This window comes from Tribolium madens, unplaced genomic scaffold (assembly GCF_015345945.1).
Source record: "Tribolium madens isolate multiple individuals breed KSU strain unplaced genomic scaffold, Tmad_KSU_1.1 Scaffold_20;HRSCAF=117;Tcas5.2_LG4, whole genome shotgun sequence".
In the NCBI taxonomy this organism is placed as follows: Eukaryota; Metazoa; Arthropoda; class Insecta; order Coleoptera; family Tenebrionidae; genus Tribolium; species Tribolium madens.
In genome coordinates, this window is record NW_025400985.1 from 4,969,606 (window position 1) to 4,988,429 (window position 18,824).

General features: G+C 30.6%; 1 protein-coding gene across 1 annotated transcript in view; it reads right to left on the bottom strand.

The window, feature by feature from the left end:
* LOC123005862 (neuronal acetylcholine receptor subunit alpha-7-like) overlaps positions 1-16,482 on the bottom strand; it is a 31,146-nt gene extending 14,664 nt beyond the window's left edge. Inside the window, exons 1-4 of the mRNA XM_044399876.1 lie at positions 16,280-16,482; positions 6,348-6,487; positions 6,143-6,297; positions 2,754-2,937 (exon numbers count right to left, since the gene is read on the bottom strand). Of these exons, the coding sequence (XP_044255811.1) occupies positions 2,754-2,937; positions 6,143-6,297; positions 6,348-6,487; positions 16,280-16,334 (534 nt within the window). The 5' untranslated portion in view covers positions 16,335-16,482. The remainder of the gene's footprint in view (positions 1-2,753; positions 2,938-6,142; positions 6,298-6,347; positions 6,488-16,279) is intronic.
* Between the last annotated feature and the right edge of the window lie 2,342 nt (positions 16,483-18,824).

Here is an 18,824-nt window from a genome sequence, read left to right on the forward strand (position 1 = left end):
TTGCAATTAATAGATTGTTAAATTGCCTGTCTAACTAAAAACATACTTTTAATTCTCTGAAATAAATCTTTTAAATGCAAAATCAATAAATAGGGTGTTCCAATAAAAAATTTAAGGAATTGGTCTTTACCAAACTTCTTCATTTTTTGCGCATTATTTTACATTTTTACTTCAGTAAAAAAATAAGACAAGTCTTGTAGAAGGATTAATTTCTTGTTTTTGTTGATGTTTCAACTTGAGAATTTGCTCCAGATGTCGGGTTCATTTTCAAAATAAATGAGAAACATCTACTTCTTGGATATTACGTTTTAATGGTTTCAGTTATAAAATTTAGAGATTGTTATTGTTCGATAAAATCATTAATATTGGAGAAAATGTTACATTGGGAATCTCTAGCGAAAGAGTTTTTTGATTTTTTCACTTGCTATTATTTCTCAAGCAGTGCCGCCACGGAAAAATTACTGTTTCAACAAGAGAAAAAATGCGTCATTAGACAGATACAGATATATTTTATTTTTACTAGTGTAGCAAAGCACTGCTTATGTACAAATTGTTGTAGATAGCATATTTATGCTCAGCGGGAAAATACGATCAAATAATTTGGTGTCGATGCTTTGTTTTTTTTTGTTCAGTAGTTTCCTTTTAACGACTTGTAATAAGGTATATTCCGTAATAAATGCCTAACTTCATTTGCACAATAAGAAAATTCCAGGATAATTCCAGAATAATCCAGGAAATTTTATATTTTTTTCTGAAACAAACAGATTCGGTGAAGCTGGAATAAAACAGTATCTAAATCAGTTTTCGAGTAAAAATTTATTCGGTGGCGTTTTTGTCTCGGATAATGAATAATAATGGTTTTTCCGTTTTTAGAACTTAGCAAACTATCGGTTTAAATACGTTGATGCAAATTGAATTTCGCCCAAGGGACATAAAGCGAATATTTGCACATCGTGCTTCAGTATAAAGATAAATCAGAATTCATCACCGACGAAATTAGCAACGATTTTTACTGCAACTGTGTAGTGCAAAGTAAAACGTGTCACTTCTGGATGACAACATTTTACAAACTTTTTGCATTTGCATGAAGTTTCGGTGTTTTAACACAAAAGGAAGTAAGGAAAAGATGACATTTATCCCTTGAAATTTTTCTAGTTATTTTTAATTGTTGACTCTTCAAAAGGGCGAAACAAATTGATATTTGGCAATGCGCTTGGTTTCCAGTACATTCTGCTAAGCTCTCGTGATAATATGGGGATTGGCAAAGCACGAAGCTGGATATAACGGGAACATATAGAGATTCCTCTTATCTAATTTGGAATTAGAGCTACTGATACCGGATTTCAATCTTTTCAATGGATGTTTTTTAGTCGAATGCCTGGCTTCAACACACATTTACTAGCTATTATAATCCTTTCTGCGTCTACTTATGACCCATATTAAATTCTTCAGAATGATTTCGCATAGAAATACCGTGGAACTTCCAGCAACGCGGCAAGTTTTCAATATAGAAAAAATGAAATTACATTTTATTTTAAGTCGCGCAACGATATTGCTTTTGGAGCTTCCTGAAAGGTATGTGGCTTCAGTTTTGGTTAAAATTAGCATCCGAATTGGTACGAATCTGATTCAATTTAGTTTGAAGTCGCTACATAAACGTTTCGATTTTAGTAAAAAACACACTAAAGTCAATTTATAATATGCACCAGAACGCAGTTTTTACGTTTTTGAACCATCTGTTATTAGACAAGTTATTACCTGTAAAGGTCTAAATCCGGAAATAAGATGACAGGGAATAATTGAGTGTGGAAGAAATTCCCAAAGACAAAATGCTTGTCAGCAGGAGATTTATGATAGTTGGTTGACAAAGGTCTCAGCGAATCTTGTCACAAGAGTCTGCGGTGTGATTTTTTAGAATAATATGACGACAAGTGTCGGAGGCACTTCAGAGATTTCGTTACGTGGCTGATAGCTATTTATTTGAATAAAGTTTCAGAAGACTTGGAATTTGATTCCAAAGAAAAGTACAAAACAAAATTATCTGTTTTTTTAATTCGCATGATGTGTATTTAATAAAACCCATATCCGGCGGATAAACATAAGTAAATGTTTTATATTTACTTTTTTAAATGTGAATTTTGGAACAAATGTTCTTTCACAAGGAAAACGTGAAATAAATTTTTACTGTTAGACAATATTTATGTTGCTATTTGTCTGTCTTGTCTAAATCCCAAAATCCTAAAAAATCCAATTCTTGTCTATCGAAATCAAGACAAAATAACAATTAAAATTAGAAAAACAGAAAGTAAAGCAGTAAGAGGATTTCAATGTGGGCTTTTAAATATTTTCATCCACAAAAGTTTTAAAGTGACCGAAAATGATCGCAAATGCGATTTTTAACGTAATTTAAAATCAGCAGCCGCCGAGGCAATCAATTAATTTTTTTAACCAGCAAGTTTATAAAAGCTGTCAGTTCATCAAGTCTATGTCAGCAATATTGTTAGAGAGGTTGTAAGCACATTAGTAGGGTTCTTCACCGAACCGACAACTTGTAACATGGAAACCCTCTTCGAAATATGATTCGCTCAATAATCCCACAAGCGTCATCTATCAATCATTAAAATTGCACATTTTCGATCAGATGCCACCGAACTGAATGTGCACATTCACAGACCACGAATTAAGAGAAGTTTTAATCCAAATTCGTTTTTTGGGAATAAGATCTTTTTAGTACAGAATAATTAACCGCATACCTGATAGCCATCATAAGTCCACGACGCCCACTTCATGTGGCAGCTTTGCAGGTCAAAGGGGAAGTACTCGACGTTGATGTCGCAGGACGAGCGGTATATACCATGGCTTAGCCACAAGACCTCACCGGAACTCGACACTATCACATTCGTGTTGATTACGGATGACTGAAATTGAGGGTCGGCGCTAAAAATAAAACACTTTGTATGAGTTAATTCGAAATCGGTGCGACTAATGCAAATTGAAAGCTTTACTGAAAATGATGCACCGGTTTATAGCCAGTCTATAAAAGAGACAGTTATTATTAGTGGTTCAAGTCTTAAATTCTGCCGTTTTCTCCCAGAGGAATCTCTACGACAATGTAACATAATTTGTAGTTGATTGAATTCGCAACAAAGAAGCTTTTCTTGTGTCAACATTTAAATAAATTTTAAATCAATTGAAGTTACACAGATAACTTCAAAGCCCTAGTTTAATCCAAATTACACTACTTCAAAAATTAAAGAAACTAAAATTTTTTGGTGATATTTTAAAGGCTGTTTTTTATCTAAAAATTGTCGTATCTAGATTAAAAAAAAACATTTGGAAACTAAGTTTCGGCAAAAAAAATTTTTATCATGAGAAAAAAAATCTTAATTTTCTTGTTTTTGTTTTTGGTCCACAGACGTCGGGAATTTATTTAGGTAAAAGAAGAATTAAAAGAACAATTGCACATATTTTTTCTGAATATTGTCTAATCTTCATCAACATAAAAAAAAACAATTTTTTTCGACTTTTTTTACAATTAATGTTAAACAATTTTTTTTATTTTTTTTTTGAAAATCTGTAAAAACATTCAAGAAATAATTCCTAATAGCTTATTTAAAAAAAATAAAAAAAAATGTTTTAGATTTTTTAAATTTGAAAAAAATTCAAGAAACAATACTGATTAATTTTTGATTTTGACGAAAAGTAGAAAATGTTCAGAAATAATACGTACAATTGTCCCTCAAATTCTTTTGTAAAACTTTGATCAATCGGTCCGAGAAAACGGTGTGATGGATCGATTTAAAAATTCACAGGCATATGAGGGGTACATTAAGCTGTAAAAACACCTAAAAACATTAGTCTCTCCATCAGTATTAGTGAATACGCGGTAGATTTATTAAAACAACGCAAAAAATTATATTTTTCTCTTTTCTTAAAATCCTTTAAATGTTGAGGGAGAAAAAAAATCCAAAAAATCATAAAAGAATCTTATAAGACATTTATTCCAGCAGTTTTTGACACTACCTTTATATTCTCTGTGTAGTCATAGTCATTGGTTGCTGAGATATCGGTGATCAAAGACAAAAGGATCTTTTTTCATTTAAAGTCAGATATCTCAGCGACAAATTGTCGTAAAGAGAATATGAAGAACGCATATTAAAGGTAAACAAACATGCTATCTGGCCTATAAATTGACATAACTAAAAAAAATCCCGACGTCCGTGGACCAAAAACAAAAACAAGAAAATTTAGAATTTTTTTCTCACGATATTACTTAGGATTGCGTGGTAACCATAAAACAGAAAAAAAAATACCAAAAAATCTCAAAACTAGAAACTTAAAGCTTCAAAATTGTTTTTTTTTTATCTAAATACTACCATTTTTAGATGAATTACAGCCTTTCAAAAATCACCAAAAAATTTGGGAAAAATTTTTATTTCTTTAATTTTTTGGAGTACTTAGTGTACAATTTTCGGAATCGGAAAAATCACGATAAATAAAAAACTCGCTTGTGGGTCTTATATTTATGGACTTTTATGAGACAAAAAATTATGTTTTTAATATTGTAGACAACTCAAGAATAAGCCAAAGAAAAATATAAACAAGAAAAAAGTATGAATCGAGTTCAGACTAGATTAATTTCTATTATTTTTTAAAAAAGGTGTGACAAATGATTTTTCTCCCAACAGGCAATAAAGTGAAGCTTTATTCCCTCATTTTTGACTAATAAACTACCACTTTATTTCCTTGATAATTAAGGAAATGAAATACCGATTTTTACTCTTACAATAAACTGGAATTGATTAAATTGAATTTTTTGAGGGTTTTTTGACATAAACAAACTCCTAGATGCCGATTTTTACTCTTAAAATTGCAAATGTATGAACTGTATATTTTTACGAATTATTTAACATTTTTTGTCAACTTTTATCATTGTCTTACGTTATTTTAACTTACTCGTAGTCTGTAGGGAGAAAAATTTTGTAGGCATTTCTAGAATAAACATCGTTAATCCCTCGAGTAAAAATGCCCTCGGCATCAAAATATTAGTTTATTCCCTTGATACTTACATAACTATTACAAAAAAATATAGAGAATAAATCAGATAAATAAAAAATTGACCACTATTCAATGTTTTTCGGAAAAATATTTTTCAAATTCACTTAACATTTTGTTACTTTACCAGAAGTCTATTTTGTTTAAAAAAATGTCGGCAATTTAGCTGTAACTCTGTTTCAACCAACTTGGCAAATTTCTCTCTTGAGACGTCAAGCTAGAATGATCTACAAAGATTAAATAGTTCAGAGTTCGACCCACCTCTTGAAGGTCAAGGGATTAGTTACTAGACTCACTTCCCTTAGATTATATTTAACAGTTACGAAATTAAATTAGAATCTTTCCATATAAACTTTACGTTAGAATAAAACTTTTATAACCGTGAAGACTGCTCTATTATTTGCACAGAATAATTGTCACATTATTTTGTAACGACCCCATCTTTTTCTGCTATAATGTCACAGTTTGGTAAAAAAAATCAAGTAATTTACCTTCCAATAAGCAAGTATCACCAAACTCCCAATATTGAGGTTGGTATAATTTAGTTATGCTTTGAAGTTACTGTTATGGAAGATACCCCGCGATTATTAAAGTGGACCCGTCGACAAGACCAAATTCTATTAATAAAATAGTCACAAACGAATTAATTGCTGTTTGTCACATCTCGAGATATTTATAATTTTAGTCTTTTGAAATGCGCACTTGTGCGCTCATGAATATGCTTTGCTCTAGTTTTGGGTTTAATTTATTTGGGACAATTGTAAAGCTTGTAAATTTTCACCGAAAAAAATGCATTCTATCGCAGGCATGTGTTACAATTTTGGTGGATGCGCCGGGTAAACCAACCAAATTATCAATATGTTTCCGAATCACTAAAGCAAAAATAAAGTGTTCGGCCTTGTCAATCGTGCAGTTTTTCCCCAATCCATATTTCCAATCCCCTGGGATTTCAAGCTTTGGAGCCAGTCAGCAATTTGTTTAGATTTTCACAAATAACATAACTTTATTCAGAAGCGCTTGACAATTTAATTAAAATTAAGCAATTAACAATTTAATTGGGATCATTTTTAAAACAAATTGGACTCACTTGTTATAGAGAATCAAATCGGGTCGCCAGACACGGGTGTAAGGGATGCGGATGACTTTAATTCCGGCAAATTCTGAGGCATTCCAACGGAGGTGGTGGTCGATCCAGGCTTGCGTTATCCAACAATTTGTAGTCAAAATTTGGTTTTTTTCGTCCTGAAAATTAAGTTAAGACATGTTCTGACGGTTTCTTGTGGCAGAGTTACCACATCAATTATGTGGTGGAGAGAAATCCCGAAAATAACGGTCAGAGGTAGGGAAGAGTTTTCAGCGGGTCTGACCGCAGCATCGTAGTTCGTCATCAAATGTCGCATCAAACGGGCCTCGTTTTCGTCCCCTTGACATTCTGGAAAAGGATTTTACATTTCAAAAATTGGAAATCCTCAACTTGTCCAAGATTAGTTTTCTTTAGCTGACCACTGTGAACTTTCAATCTGACATTACTGAATTGAACCACTACTATAATGAATGAAATGCACACAAGATGTGATTAATTCGAGTGCACGTTTTGCATTTCCAAAACCCACAACACTTAAAAATGACAAATTACATTCCTGGAACATTTTTCACTCTATTACCAACATAATAAATTGTATTTTATTGGTCCAGACATGAAATATCGAGGCAGATTTTTGGGGGCTGTGGAAGTATTCGGTTCAATTAACTTCCGATTACGAGGCTTGAATTAGAAACCCGCAAAAGAAATTTCTCTTGATTATTCTGAGCCATTGGTTATTCACACTTTTCTCCCCCAACACAAATTGTTTTTACAAATTGTTTAATCCCAGGATTTAGAACGAAAATAATTTAAGGGTGACAATGTGTACACCAAGTCCCGAGTTCTGTAATTAATTGCTTGTGGCAAAATATGAATTTTCGTAATAAATTAATCAAAAATAAAATACATTTCAAGGGTTTTAATGAAAACCTTGTTTTAAACACAATGTTTAGTGAGTTATGAACCTGTTGCGTTCGAGCGAACATAATTTAAGACTCTTCTGTTGCAAGAATTTAATAACTTTTATCGTCCGAGGAGATTAAAAATGCTACAACATATTGCGTAATCAGTGTGATATAGGAGAAACATCTATAAAAGATTATCAAAAGCCATCAAAATTCAACGTTTATCTCTCGTAAAAGCCGACATAATAAAAAATATCAAATATTTTATTTGCGATTAAGAAAATAAAAGCGTTGTTGTAATCCACAATCAAAAAATCCGGATCCTTGGTTTATCTCGTCGTAACATTTTCCACAACCCTTTTATTTCTCTAACTCACTTAACACTGAAATTGTTATTGTTATGGATATGGTTATTATTTTGTGTTTCTTGACACTGAACTTGTGTTCGCAACTTGCCTTGACTGTAACTTTTTCTCATTAAAACTCGTTTACAACTTAACTTAAATTCCGTTCATTTTTCAAAACTCATTGCCTAGAAAAATGTGATTAATTTCCAGGCCCTCATATATCGCGAGAGCTTACAATTTCCATAATTGATGTTAGGTTTAAAAGAAGTTCGTTAAGGTGAATACATTTCAAAAGATTTCTTTTTGTTGGGGGAAAAATTTTATAAAGAGCTTTAGCGCAAATTGCTTTCTACTCGTTTGTAATAATTGACAGGATCTGAACGATGTCGTGGAATAGAAAAGTGTTTCCTTTCTCTAGAAATTTGTTCAGGATTAAACAAACTGTTTTCCTCGAGAGACTAAATTCCGGTTTTTATAAACGATTTGAAGGAGTAATTTCGAAATTAAAGCACTAAATTATCTCGTTCCGTTTAATTATATTACGAATCAAACTTGTTTGTTTCTTATGATATGATTAAAGGTGATGTAGCGTTCTAAAACTTTTTCCGAATTGTGGAAAGGTTTAATTAAACTTTTCAAGTTTCGTGCAGCAGGTGCAATAGACTAACATTATTAGAGTCTCCTCTCTTGTCTATTGTAAACGTAAAATATTCAATAATTTTGAAATTACACGTTACTTCGGACTAGGTATTTTCTTTCATATGATTTCCAGTTTCGTCAGGCTTGATGAGGTGTCTTAATGGTGATAGCAAACACAACACTTTTATTTCAACTACAACAGTTAGTTAAACCGCCTCCAGAAATCAAAGCAATAAACTTTATGAAATTGAAACATCTTGCTTAACAAGATCAGAATATTGCCTCGCGTTCCAGAACTTGCAATTAAATCGATTTTACTAAAATAACATTTTTAAGCCCATTTTGCCAGTTGTTGACTGACAACGTTGGACACAACGTGACTTAATTAAAATAAATGATGGATAAGATCAATTAATTGAAATTTGTCGAAAACAACAAAAACAGGTTTAGCACGGTTTAATGCACACTAATCCCTCGATTGGTGTTTGAAACGTGTTTAAAACGGCATGATCTATTTTGCGTCGAATATCTATAATTAGAATCGTATCGATTTCAGGTGATTGGTAATTGTTATTAATCTCTTGTATTATATGATAAGTCAATTTATCATAGACGAATTTGAGATCAGGATGGTATTTTCAGCAACCATTCAATTACACTCCCCAATAAACAAACCATAATGATTATGAAAATTTCATATTATTTATAAATTAAAACTCATGTCAACGAGAGTCAAGTAACTCAATAGACCGTAACTCATAAAATAGTTTGAGCATGCAAAATCGATGCAAATCTTAATGCGGTGGTAATTGCGGCATTTGTTCGATCAGCTCTGAAACGAAGCAATTAACACGAAATTAAAACCGTTTTCGAGGTATAAATTATTTATCAAATTTAAATTTTAAAGAGGAATTTTCTATGATATTGGTGTTCCTCGTTATACGCCGCTAACCACAAGCCAAGGAACAGTTAATAACACGTTGGGGGACAAGTGCAAACTTTCTGGAATCCTTTAGTTTCATTAGTCGTATATGACTTAGCAGCACAATAAGCAAACACACGGCGGTGTATAATGATGTCCGGAATATATTATACACTTCAGTGTTAGCACAATTTACAAGAATCTTAACAATAAAGCAAAGCTATTTCAAACGCAAGTTGCTTCTCATCTTTAGAGTTACTTGCCACAATGTACTCTAATGATCTCGAGAAAGGAGTGTTTAGTTTGAGGTTTTTTGCAAATATTTACACAGACTCGTTCAGTCGTATCGACTTACGTTTAATCCTTTCTCGGAATTATTGTGGTCTTAAAAATATGTTAATACGTAATTAATTCAGTAATAATGATTGTTATTGATTCGTCAAGTTCAAATATTTTTTATAAAACTTTTCCTGTGAATTATGCGTTTGTAATTATGAGTGATGTAAAATAATGTAATATCGTTTTATTTGTTTTCCTTTCTTACAATTTGAAGGTTCTGTCAAAAAGAACCATTGCATTGTAGGCCATATTGAACAGATTCCGTTTATCTTTTTCCTTTTTTTATGTATCGGTCTAATTATTCTTGTTCTTCATTACTTTGGTAATCCTCTTCTTCTTCATATTTTGTCTCAATCTCCATACTTCTGTTGATCACCCTTTTTTCTTCATTTTTACATCTTCTTATTACATGGTGTTTTGTAAACAGAACAAAAACGGGAAATGCCAAGATGAGATACCAGGAACATGAAAAAAATGTTAAAATATTCTATCTATAAAAATTTCGAAGTTATGAAAGTTTAAATTTTGCACTTTCACTCTACTTATTTCTGTTGTAAAAATAATTTTACATGTTCTTTTGCTACAGACTGTTAGAAGAGCAAACAAAAAAGCTATATCCTAAATTGTAACTATGTTTAACGTTATTTGTAGCATTTATTGACAAAGTTTTTGTACTTTTATTGAATAATTATGAAGAAACATATACAAGATCATCAGTATCATTAAATAGACATAGAAAAAAAAATGTCAAATGTCAAAAAATAAATGTCAAATTTTTTTGGCAGATAGAATTTTTTAAACATTTTTTTATGTTCCTGGTATCGTACCTTACTTGGCATTTTTAGTGTATTTATTGTATTTAGTGTATATATTATTTGCTTTACTTTTTTAGTTTCTTTGGTTACTGCTACTCACTCTTCGCTACACTTCTTCATCCACTTTTCTTCTCTCCTGTTACTTTCATTCGCACAGTTGCTTGTAGTCAATTAACGCTTCCTAGTATTTCTGTTTTTCATCCTTCCTATTCTTAAATTTTCGTGTAATTATTCTTCTTTTCGTCTGGTTGCAATCTTCGTCCCTCCATTTTATACAGCCTTTCACTTTATTTGAATTCGTAATCATGAGTGATATACAATATTTTTTTTAGTACCTAATTAATTTTTTAGAACTATTTTGAGATCCGTCGAGATAACTATTTTTACGTTGCCATTGTAGTCACGTTTTTATTGTTTGTTATAAAACAATATTGACGCTCGCGGAAACACGCAAAGAATTTGGCTTTTTATTATTTTCTGATCGTTTTAAATTTTCATGAAAATAAAAACAATAATGTTGAGAATGTATGGCCAATTGTGTTGTCTTCAAAATTTTTTCCAACGCTGAACGCTAATATTAGATCAGACATTTTGCTAAATTCAGAAAATAAAGTTATTCGTCAATAGCAACGTATGTTATGAGTCTATAAAATATGCTGATGCATAGTGTTTGTTAATTTTGACATACTTTTTTATAATAATGTCTGAATTTAGTAAAATTTCTGATTCAGTATTAACGTTGCAAAAAATTTTGAAGACAACAGAAGTTTTATAGTTTAAAAATCTTGTTGTCTTAATAGCTATAAATTATAAACGATCGCATGGTAATTTGTTGGAAAGATAATTACTAAACATTTTATAAAAAACATTATCTTTTAGATGTACAAAAAATTATTTATTTATTTATTGTTTAACTTGTTTTAGAAAATATAGTTAAAGCAAACAAATGTTTCGCTATTGATTTGTAAAGAACACTTTTATTATAAAGTTTGTAAAGAATGAAAAACAACATTTGTTAAAATTACATTCTAAAAACCAAACTTTGGAATAAGGAAACATATTTTGTTTGTGTAATTTGAGGTTTTAGTTTAGTTAAATGTAAATACAGAACGCGTACTAAATAAAACTTGTTTAGTGAACTTGAATAAAACTTTATAATAAATTAAATATTTATTTCTAATTCAGAAGACATTAAATAAAGAATAGTTTGTCTTTTAATTTTGTATGAATGAACGAAATTTCACTGTTCACATTACTTTGGCAGTAGATGACGAAAGATTGAAACAGTAGTCGGAAAAAACCGTTCAAAGGGCCTTTGTATTTTTTCCGTAGTTTCGGTGCTTTTACTCGCATCTTTTAATTCTTTTCGATTCCTAATATCCCACGTAGATGAGGTCCTTTTATTTTGAACAATATCTCTAGTAATCCATTTATTGTTTCGGCAATCGTTTAGTTGTGTAAACAGTATGACAAGAAGGGAACAATACAGTAGGCTGCAATCCGTTCAAACACACTAAACACGATTTGCTCTCACGAAAACACAGTTTTGCGGTTTAAATAAGCTACAGCTAAAAGCCAACGACGTCGAAATCCTCTTTCGAGCTGTCCTGGAACAGTAAAAAAGCAAAATTGCACGGAGGAATTAACGTAATAGAAATTTGTTTGTTGCTGAGACTAAATTAGCTGGAAGCGCGTTTATGATAATTAATCATGTTGATTATCAAGATGTTGAAACATAATTTATGCACACTACCAAGTAATTTGAGAAAAATCATTGGCTGATTGCTAATACGCAATATTCACAGTGGCGGGTCTTTAATGAAGAGGTTCATACTTGACCTAAATCTCCCCATTATCTTCGAAGGGAGTCGTCGAGATTTTGCTGCGTTCGAAAAACATCCCTCTAATTCTCGCCGAAATAAGTGTTATGACTGTAATAATATCGCGGTCATGGTATTTTTACTGTCGAAAATTGCAACTCGTTTTATTAAAAATTAAACCATTAGGATGTAGAGGGTCTTCAACTCTTCAGAAAGCTGCATGCAATTACGAAAGATCCTCAGAGGGTGCGTTTGCAGGAAATGAGAGTATTAATTCGTCCTGTAAGATGACAATTTCCATTTGAATAATTCTCAAAAGACAAGTTTTGTGATTTTAGCCTGTGTTAATATTGGACACAGTCTCAAGTGTATTTGCAGGAGTTGCAGGGTGATTTATTAACTGTCTTTTCTTTGGTTTAAGATATTGACATTTTGCTAATTTATCGGTGGTTTGAACATAATCGACAACACTCTTCTTTTTCATCAGTTGTAACCCTTCATTAATTTTAATTATGGGCACATTTACGCACCATCGGGCTTTTTTCCTGCTTTATCTCTAAACACAGGAGGAAGAGTTCTCATTAAAATCCTTACATTAGCTTTCACATATTCGAAATTGTAATTTCCGGGCCCAAACAAAGGAGAGAAAGGCAAAATAATGCTTTAAGGTTCTTTTCAACAGAATTATATCTCTGCTCAATTATCCAATTTGTTTCAAAACGAAATAAACAACTTGACAAATAAAGATTTGCTTCATTTAAAAAGTTTTACAAATTAGAAAAGTACTTGCAATGAGATTTTCTTACAATAAAAGGAAAATTTTTGGTGGTAGATTTTACTCTGATAATTAATTTCTTGAATGGACATTGACAAGTAACAAATGAAAAAAAAAACGAATTCGAGGAGTGGAAAAGAAGTAGTCCAAATTAGAACTTAAATGATCTGCAGACGTGATTAAGACAAACAGAGGAAAAACTAAAGGGAAGATTTATTGGAAATGAGCTCTATTTTAATTCTCAGGTGAGAATTAAAGAAAGAGATCCCGATTATTGGTTTTATTTTTGGATAGGATCAGCTGTTTGATTTTTCATTTGTTGTAGGTAATAGTAATTTACGTTATAAGTCCAGGATGTGAAATTTATTTTATTTCATACTGTTTCAAGAAACTTTGTCAAAAAAATTATTTTTTGTTCCAAAAATCACAATCCTGAAAGTTGCTTACTTACACTTACTGGCTCGAATACAGTAATAGCTCACTCCTCGGGCTCAAATTATTAGATAATATGAAATAAAATACTAATAATAATCAACAAGTAATAGTTTACAAAGTAAAGTTTTAAGCTTTGGAATATTTAATATTATAGTTATTAATATCTGCAATAAACATGAGAAATTTAAATTAAGAGAGAATATAGCACAAAGTATGTCATAAAACTCATAAATATTACGCTGAAACATTTCGAGAATTATTTATTTGTACTTGTTTATTAAAATGTATATGGATTAAAAAAAAACGCTCCAAGCCATAATTTTCATTACTTTTAAAGGCGTTACAATACTTTATTGATAAAAATTGTACAGTTTTTTTGTTATCAGTCGTTTGTTGGTCTTAAATAAAATGCATAAAAATGTTCTATTCTTTCCACGGCCTAATTTATTTAATTTAATGTTTAAATTGCCTAAAAGCAAAAGTTAGTTATAAATACTAGTAAATGAGCTTGGTAAAAGACAATTTAATGAGGAATCCAAAAATAATAAAATATACAAGGTGTTTCATTAAAAAAACTGAAATTGATCTCAGTTCCGCTAAAACAAGAAGTAGCACTGGTAGAGCATCTATCCCAAGCAATAGATGACAATAACTTATGCAACTTTGTTGTAAGAAGGGTGAGCCAAAACTCGCGCACCAGAGAAAAGTTTCAAGTAAGATAAGATACAGGAACATGGAACAAAATGTTTAAAAAATTATATCTGTCAAAAAATGTTTACATTTATTTTTTGACATTTGGCATTTTTTATGACTATTTAATGATACTGATGATCTTATATATGTTTTTTTTTAACAATTATTTAATAAAAGTACAAAAATTTTGTCAATAAAAACCTCAAATAACATTAAACAGAGTTAGAATTTAGGATATACCTTCCTTGTTTCCTCTTGTAATAACCTGTAGCAAAAAAAACTTGGAAAATTATTTTTCTAACAGAAATAAATAGAGTCAAAGTGCAAAATTTAAACTCTCATAACTTCGAAATTTTTATAGATAATTTTTTTTAACATTTTTTCCATGTTCCTGGTATCTTAAATTTTTTTCTGGGGCGCGAGTTCTGGCGCACCCCTGTATGTATGTATTGTCATATCTTTAAAAATAATTGAGTTGAGCTTGGGGCATTTTTCATAATCTAGCCTGTATTTAACCCCAAAAATACGTGCTTTTTGGATAAAAAATTTAAGATCTTAAAAATTCACAACTAATTTTAAGCAATTCATTGAAGGTTTTAAGAAATATTAAATTGTTATTTTTCTATATAAATTTAAAAACATTGATTGATTTAACTTCTAGGTAATTAATGTTTATAAATTTTACACTTTTATAAAATAAAAAATCAGAGAAAATAAAAACCTAAATAAAAATTTCAGTTTAAAAATGAATTATATACTCGTAGTTTCTAAAATCTCTAAAACTAAGTACTCGTATATCTTTATCTATCCAATATAAGAAGGTGATTTTTTATTACAATTTGAATATTATTATGAAAAACTAGCAAAGATTCGAATTTCTCTTCTAACTTTTTTTAGAGCTTTTCGTATATCTGCGAATACAAGTTCTAGAAAACTGTAGAATAAATTTATTGAACGAACTTTGTTTTGATCCTCTGACAGATCACATTAGAAAGGGAAAGTGACATCAATCGTAATTCGAAGAGGTTGTAACTAGAAACATACATAAAGAAAACTGAGAAATAATCTAATACAAAAAACCCAATGTCGCTGTTGGCTTAAAATATTTGATAAGCGATATCGAAAAACGATTAGGATGGTTTAAATGTCTTAAAATTTCGGCTTAAACACATCAAATAGGCCACAATTTCTCTAACTTTCAGTAATGTTACAATTTGTTATAAGTTGTACGATCATTCAACCCTTACTTCGATTGCTTCTGAATAGCGGGAAGTTTGTGTTTGATTCAAGAGATTTCAGATTACTAATCCCAAACTTAGTATTCATTAGTAGAAAATCAGTTTAGGTAACGAAAACTTTTGATTCTGTCATAAACGAAATAACACAAATAATAACCACAAAGCTTCCCCAGTAAAAAAAACGATTCAATTTAGGCCGTAGTAAAAAATCAAATAAAGCTTTTGTATGTAAGAGGAGTAAGCGAAAACACATTGCTTTAATTCGAGAAGAACGAAAAAAATTAATTGGTCACAACCCGTTTTGGGGGAAAGCCTTTAATGGCTTTTTGAATCAGATTAAAGTTATCGAAAAAAGTTCATATTTTTTTAACAATGTAGTAAGCCGGGAGCTGATGTATTTATTTACGCTCCCTAAAAAGATCAAACAAATTTAAATTATTTACATTTACTCTTTAATCTTTTCTTAATTAGAAGAAGGAAAATATTTTGATAAATTTCTTTATTGATCATAAAGCAGAAGACGTTGTTATGAATTTCTGCAATAACAATTAGTATTTTTCATAATAGGAAAAGATTTATACTTGAACGTGATTTACCTACGCGAAGTCTTATTTACTCATACTAATAAACGTTTTCCTTCCAGATATTTTTGTCCGTGTTATTGCACGAAATTAAAAGCATAAATTTGCGAGAAGCGTATGCGTCTTGGAAAATGATGAGTATTTTGACACCGTTTTATAAATATGTTGAACTTCCTTACGATTTCCTTTAATCCCGCATTCAGACCGAGTTATTACTTCAAGTGCTTTTATTTCTTAAAAAACTTTTATGCAGTCTGAAATTTTTTGAAAGCTTTTACAAATACATTAATATTCTATCAATAACCATTTTGTAAATCTGCATTTATACAGAAAACACCTCAAAATTAATTGATTTAACAATATTTGTAATCTGTGAACCAATCAAGAATCAAAATAACACAAATTTGTCCGATTAATTCGGTAGTCATGCCGAAAACCCTTATTTAAATTAGCCACATCTTCGCTAAACCGGAAAATTGTCGTAGCAATTCAATTCAACAAATAAGAGGAAAGAATTTTATTGTCAATCTTGGGGTAATAAAATTTTAAGTACAAAAACAAGACAAATTAAATTTACGATGCGAATTTATGACAAATCGCTAAAACTATCTATTTTTTAACGTTTACTTACCTCGCAACAAGATTAAAAGTATCGGGATGTGAAAGTGGCATAAAAACAATTTCATTTTTTTGGGGAAATTTTAGTATTTTTTTCCAAGTGAAACTCTAATTACTTTGCCTGAAACTTGTTAAACAGTTTTATTTGGTCATTTTTAAAGTTAAGTTTCGCGTGACGGCAGGTTTCCGGTAAAGTCCGGACTTTGAGTAAGCATCCCGGAGTGGAAGCGCAAACTGACTCATTCGCTGTATCTCACACGGAGCTATATTTGACGCATGTCAACAAGTAGATAATATTTTGTCTTTTGTAGGCTTATTTGTAAATAATCTGTCATCCACTGTTAGAATATCCGTCTTTCCGATAGTTATTTTTAGAAGAGAATTTTTTCGTGTTTCGCCAAGCGGCGCCCCATCATTTAAATATTATCAACCATTCCGGAAAACTAATTATCTGTATTCGGCAAAGCCAGCTGAAAACTTCTCACCCTTTTAAAAGCGCCTTGAGATACTTTAATTATCATCTGACCACGGAATAAAACTCTGAACCAAAGTTTTCGTTAAATAATTATTTTTCCAATTTTGCAATGCAAATTACTGAAAAAGATATTATCGACGAAAATCAAAGGAGTTGCCGCTTTTAGCTTAATTAATCTTTCTTGCAAAAATATTTACTTGGAAAGAGAAGCTGCGGTGTTTTCACTCACATTTTTTAACGTCAAGAAGTTTTAAATCTACTCTTTCCAAATCCAGACGTATCGACCAATTGTCACGGATTTTCCGCACAAACGGCTAAAACAAGGCGACAAATGATTTAGGGCAAGAAAATGTTTTCATAATTTGTGACTTATTGAATCCTAAACAAAAATCAATTTATGTCAGTGTTATACAAAGTTTTCAAAAAAAAAAATTTCAATACTCTGAATACACTATAATTGTAGAATCTAATAACGCAATTATCAGACAAAGGATTCTTGAACTTAATTTAAAATTAGTTCTTGAATTGTTCTTCATCTGGATATTTTACTTTTGCCCGAATGCAACTTTTCAATAAACTCAGAAAGCTTATTCACCAAGTCAAACATAAAAAGTTTCTCATCACTGTCCAATTATAAAACAAGAAACGCAAAACTATCCTCTTGTAGTTATCTCGATAATTCTAAAGCAAAAAAATCCTTTATGTTGATATAGATCATTGGCTTTTCGAAACTTATCAAACTTTTAACAAGAATAAGAACAGATTTAACTGATGTCTTGACAAGGTGCTTGTTGGGTTCATTAAGACAAGTTTTGTACCCAAAGGCAAGTTTTTCCTTAATAGTTAATTTCACAACTGTGAAAGATTAGATACTGAATCAAAGTGGAGTAGGACGAGGGAACGATCCACCATTTATTGCCCTAATAATTTAAGTACGTACCTGTCTGTCAAATACGGGGACGTAGCCTAAAAGGTTTTTTACCAATTTACGTAATAAAATGGGGCTTAATTTAATTAGCGTTTCAAAAACACAATAAGCGGGGAAAATCTGTTAAGAGGGGAGCATTAGGCTATTGAATATTTAAATGAACAAAACTGGTGGCAGTTGGGACGTTGTAAATATTTATATTTATTTTTTGGATAAGTGTACTCGACAGGGTGTTATGCAGCTGTGAACACTAACAACAGGCTACTTTCTCTATTTTCATTTTACTCAAATTTTACATATTAACTAAATCAATTTAAAACATCAAGCCCTTTATTAATAATAATAAAGAGTTCAGTTATCAATTTGACTTTGTTTAGTATATAATGTTGCATGATCAGTGTAATATAATATTTTGTACAGTAAAAAAATTAAAGGTAAAGCACGCACAGTATTTTATTGTATCTAATTTGTACTGTATAAAAGTAAAAAATAACAAACGTTCAGTAACTATAATCAAAATGAGTAAAAATACATAAAATTTAGAGAACGTATTTATTTTCAGTCTTGATTACATAACAATTAATGGGCCTTATGCTAGAATATTATTTATTATTGTATTACTAAACATTTTTTACTTTACTGAGCAATTGCAATCATTTTACTGAGCGTTTATCATTTGGTATATTAAGCGTATACTTTTCTATGAAACACGTTTTTTTCTACTGTGCATTTATTATTTCTTTGAACATTCACTGTTTTTACTGAGAACAATGTACTTGTTGTTTAAGTACAATACCGAGCATTTAATTTCGACTCTCCCAACGAAAACTATAGTTACTCATATAAATTAGTTTGGAGTTTTGATGGCTTATGTAGGGCCCAAAATACAAAAACAGTGAGAAAAAATTTCTTTGAATAAACAATATTATTACCAAAACTTAGACCTTCAGCAATTTTCATTAAAAAAAAAAGATTCAATGCAATTTTTCTCAAAACTGTAAATTTTGAGTTACTATAGTTTTCGTTGGGAGAGTCGATTTGTGACTACAATTATTATTATTATGTATTGCGATGCAATTTTTTCTTTTTATTTTTTTTTCTTCTTTCTTTTTTTATTTTTCTATTGTATTTAAAAAAAAATATAAATCTGTCTTA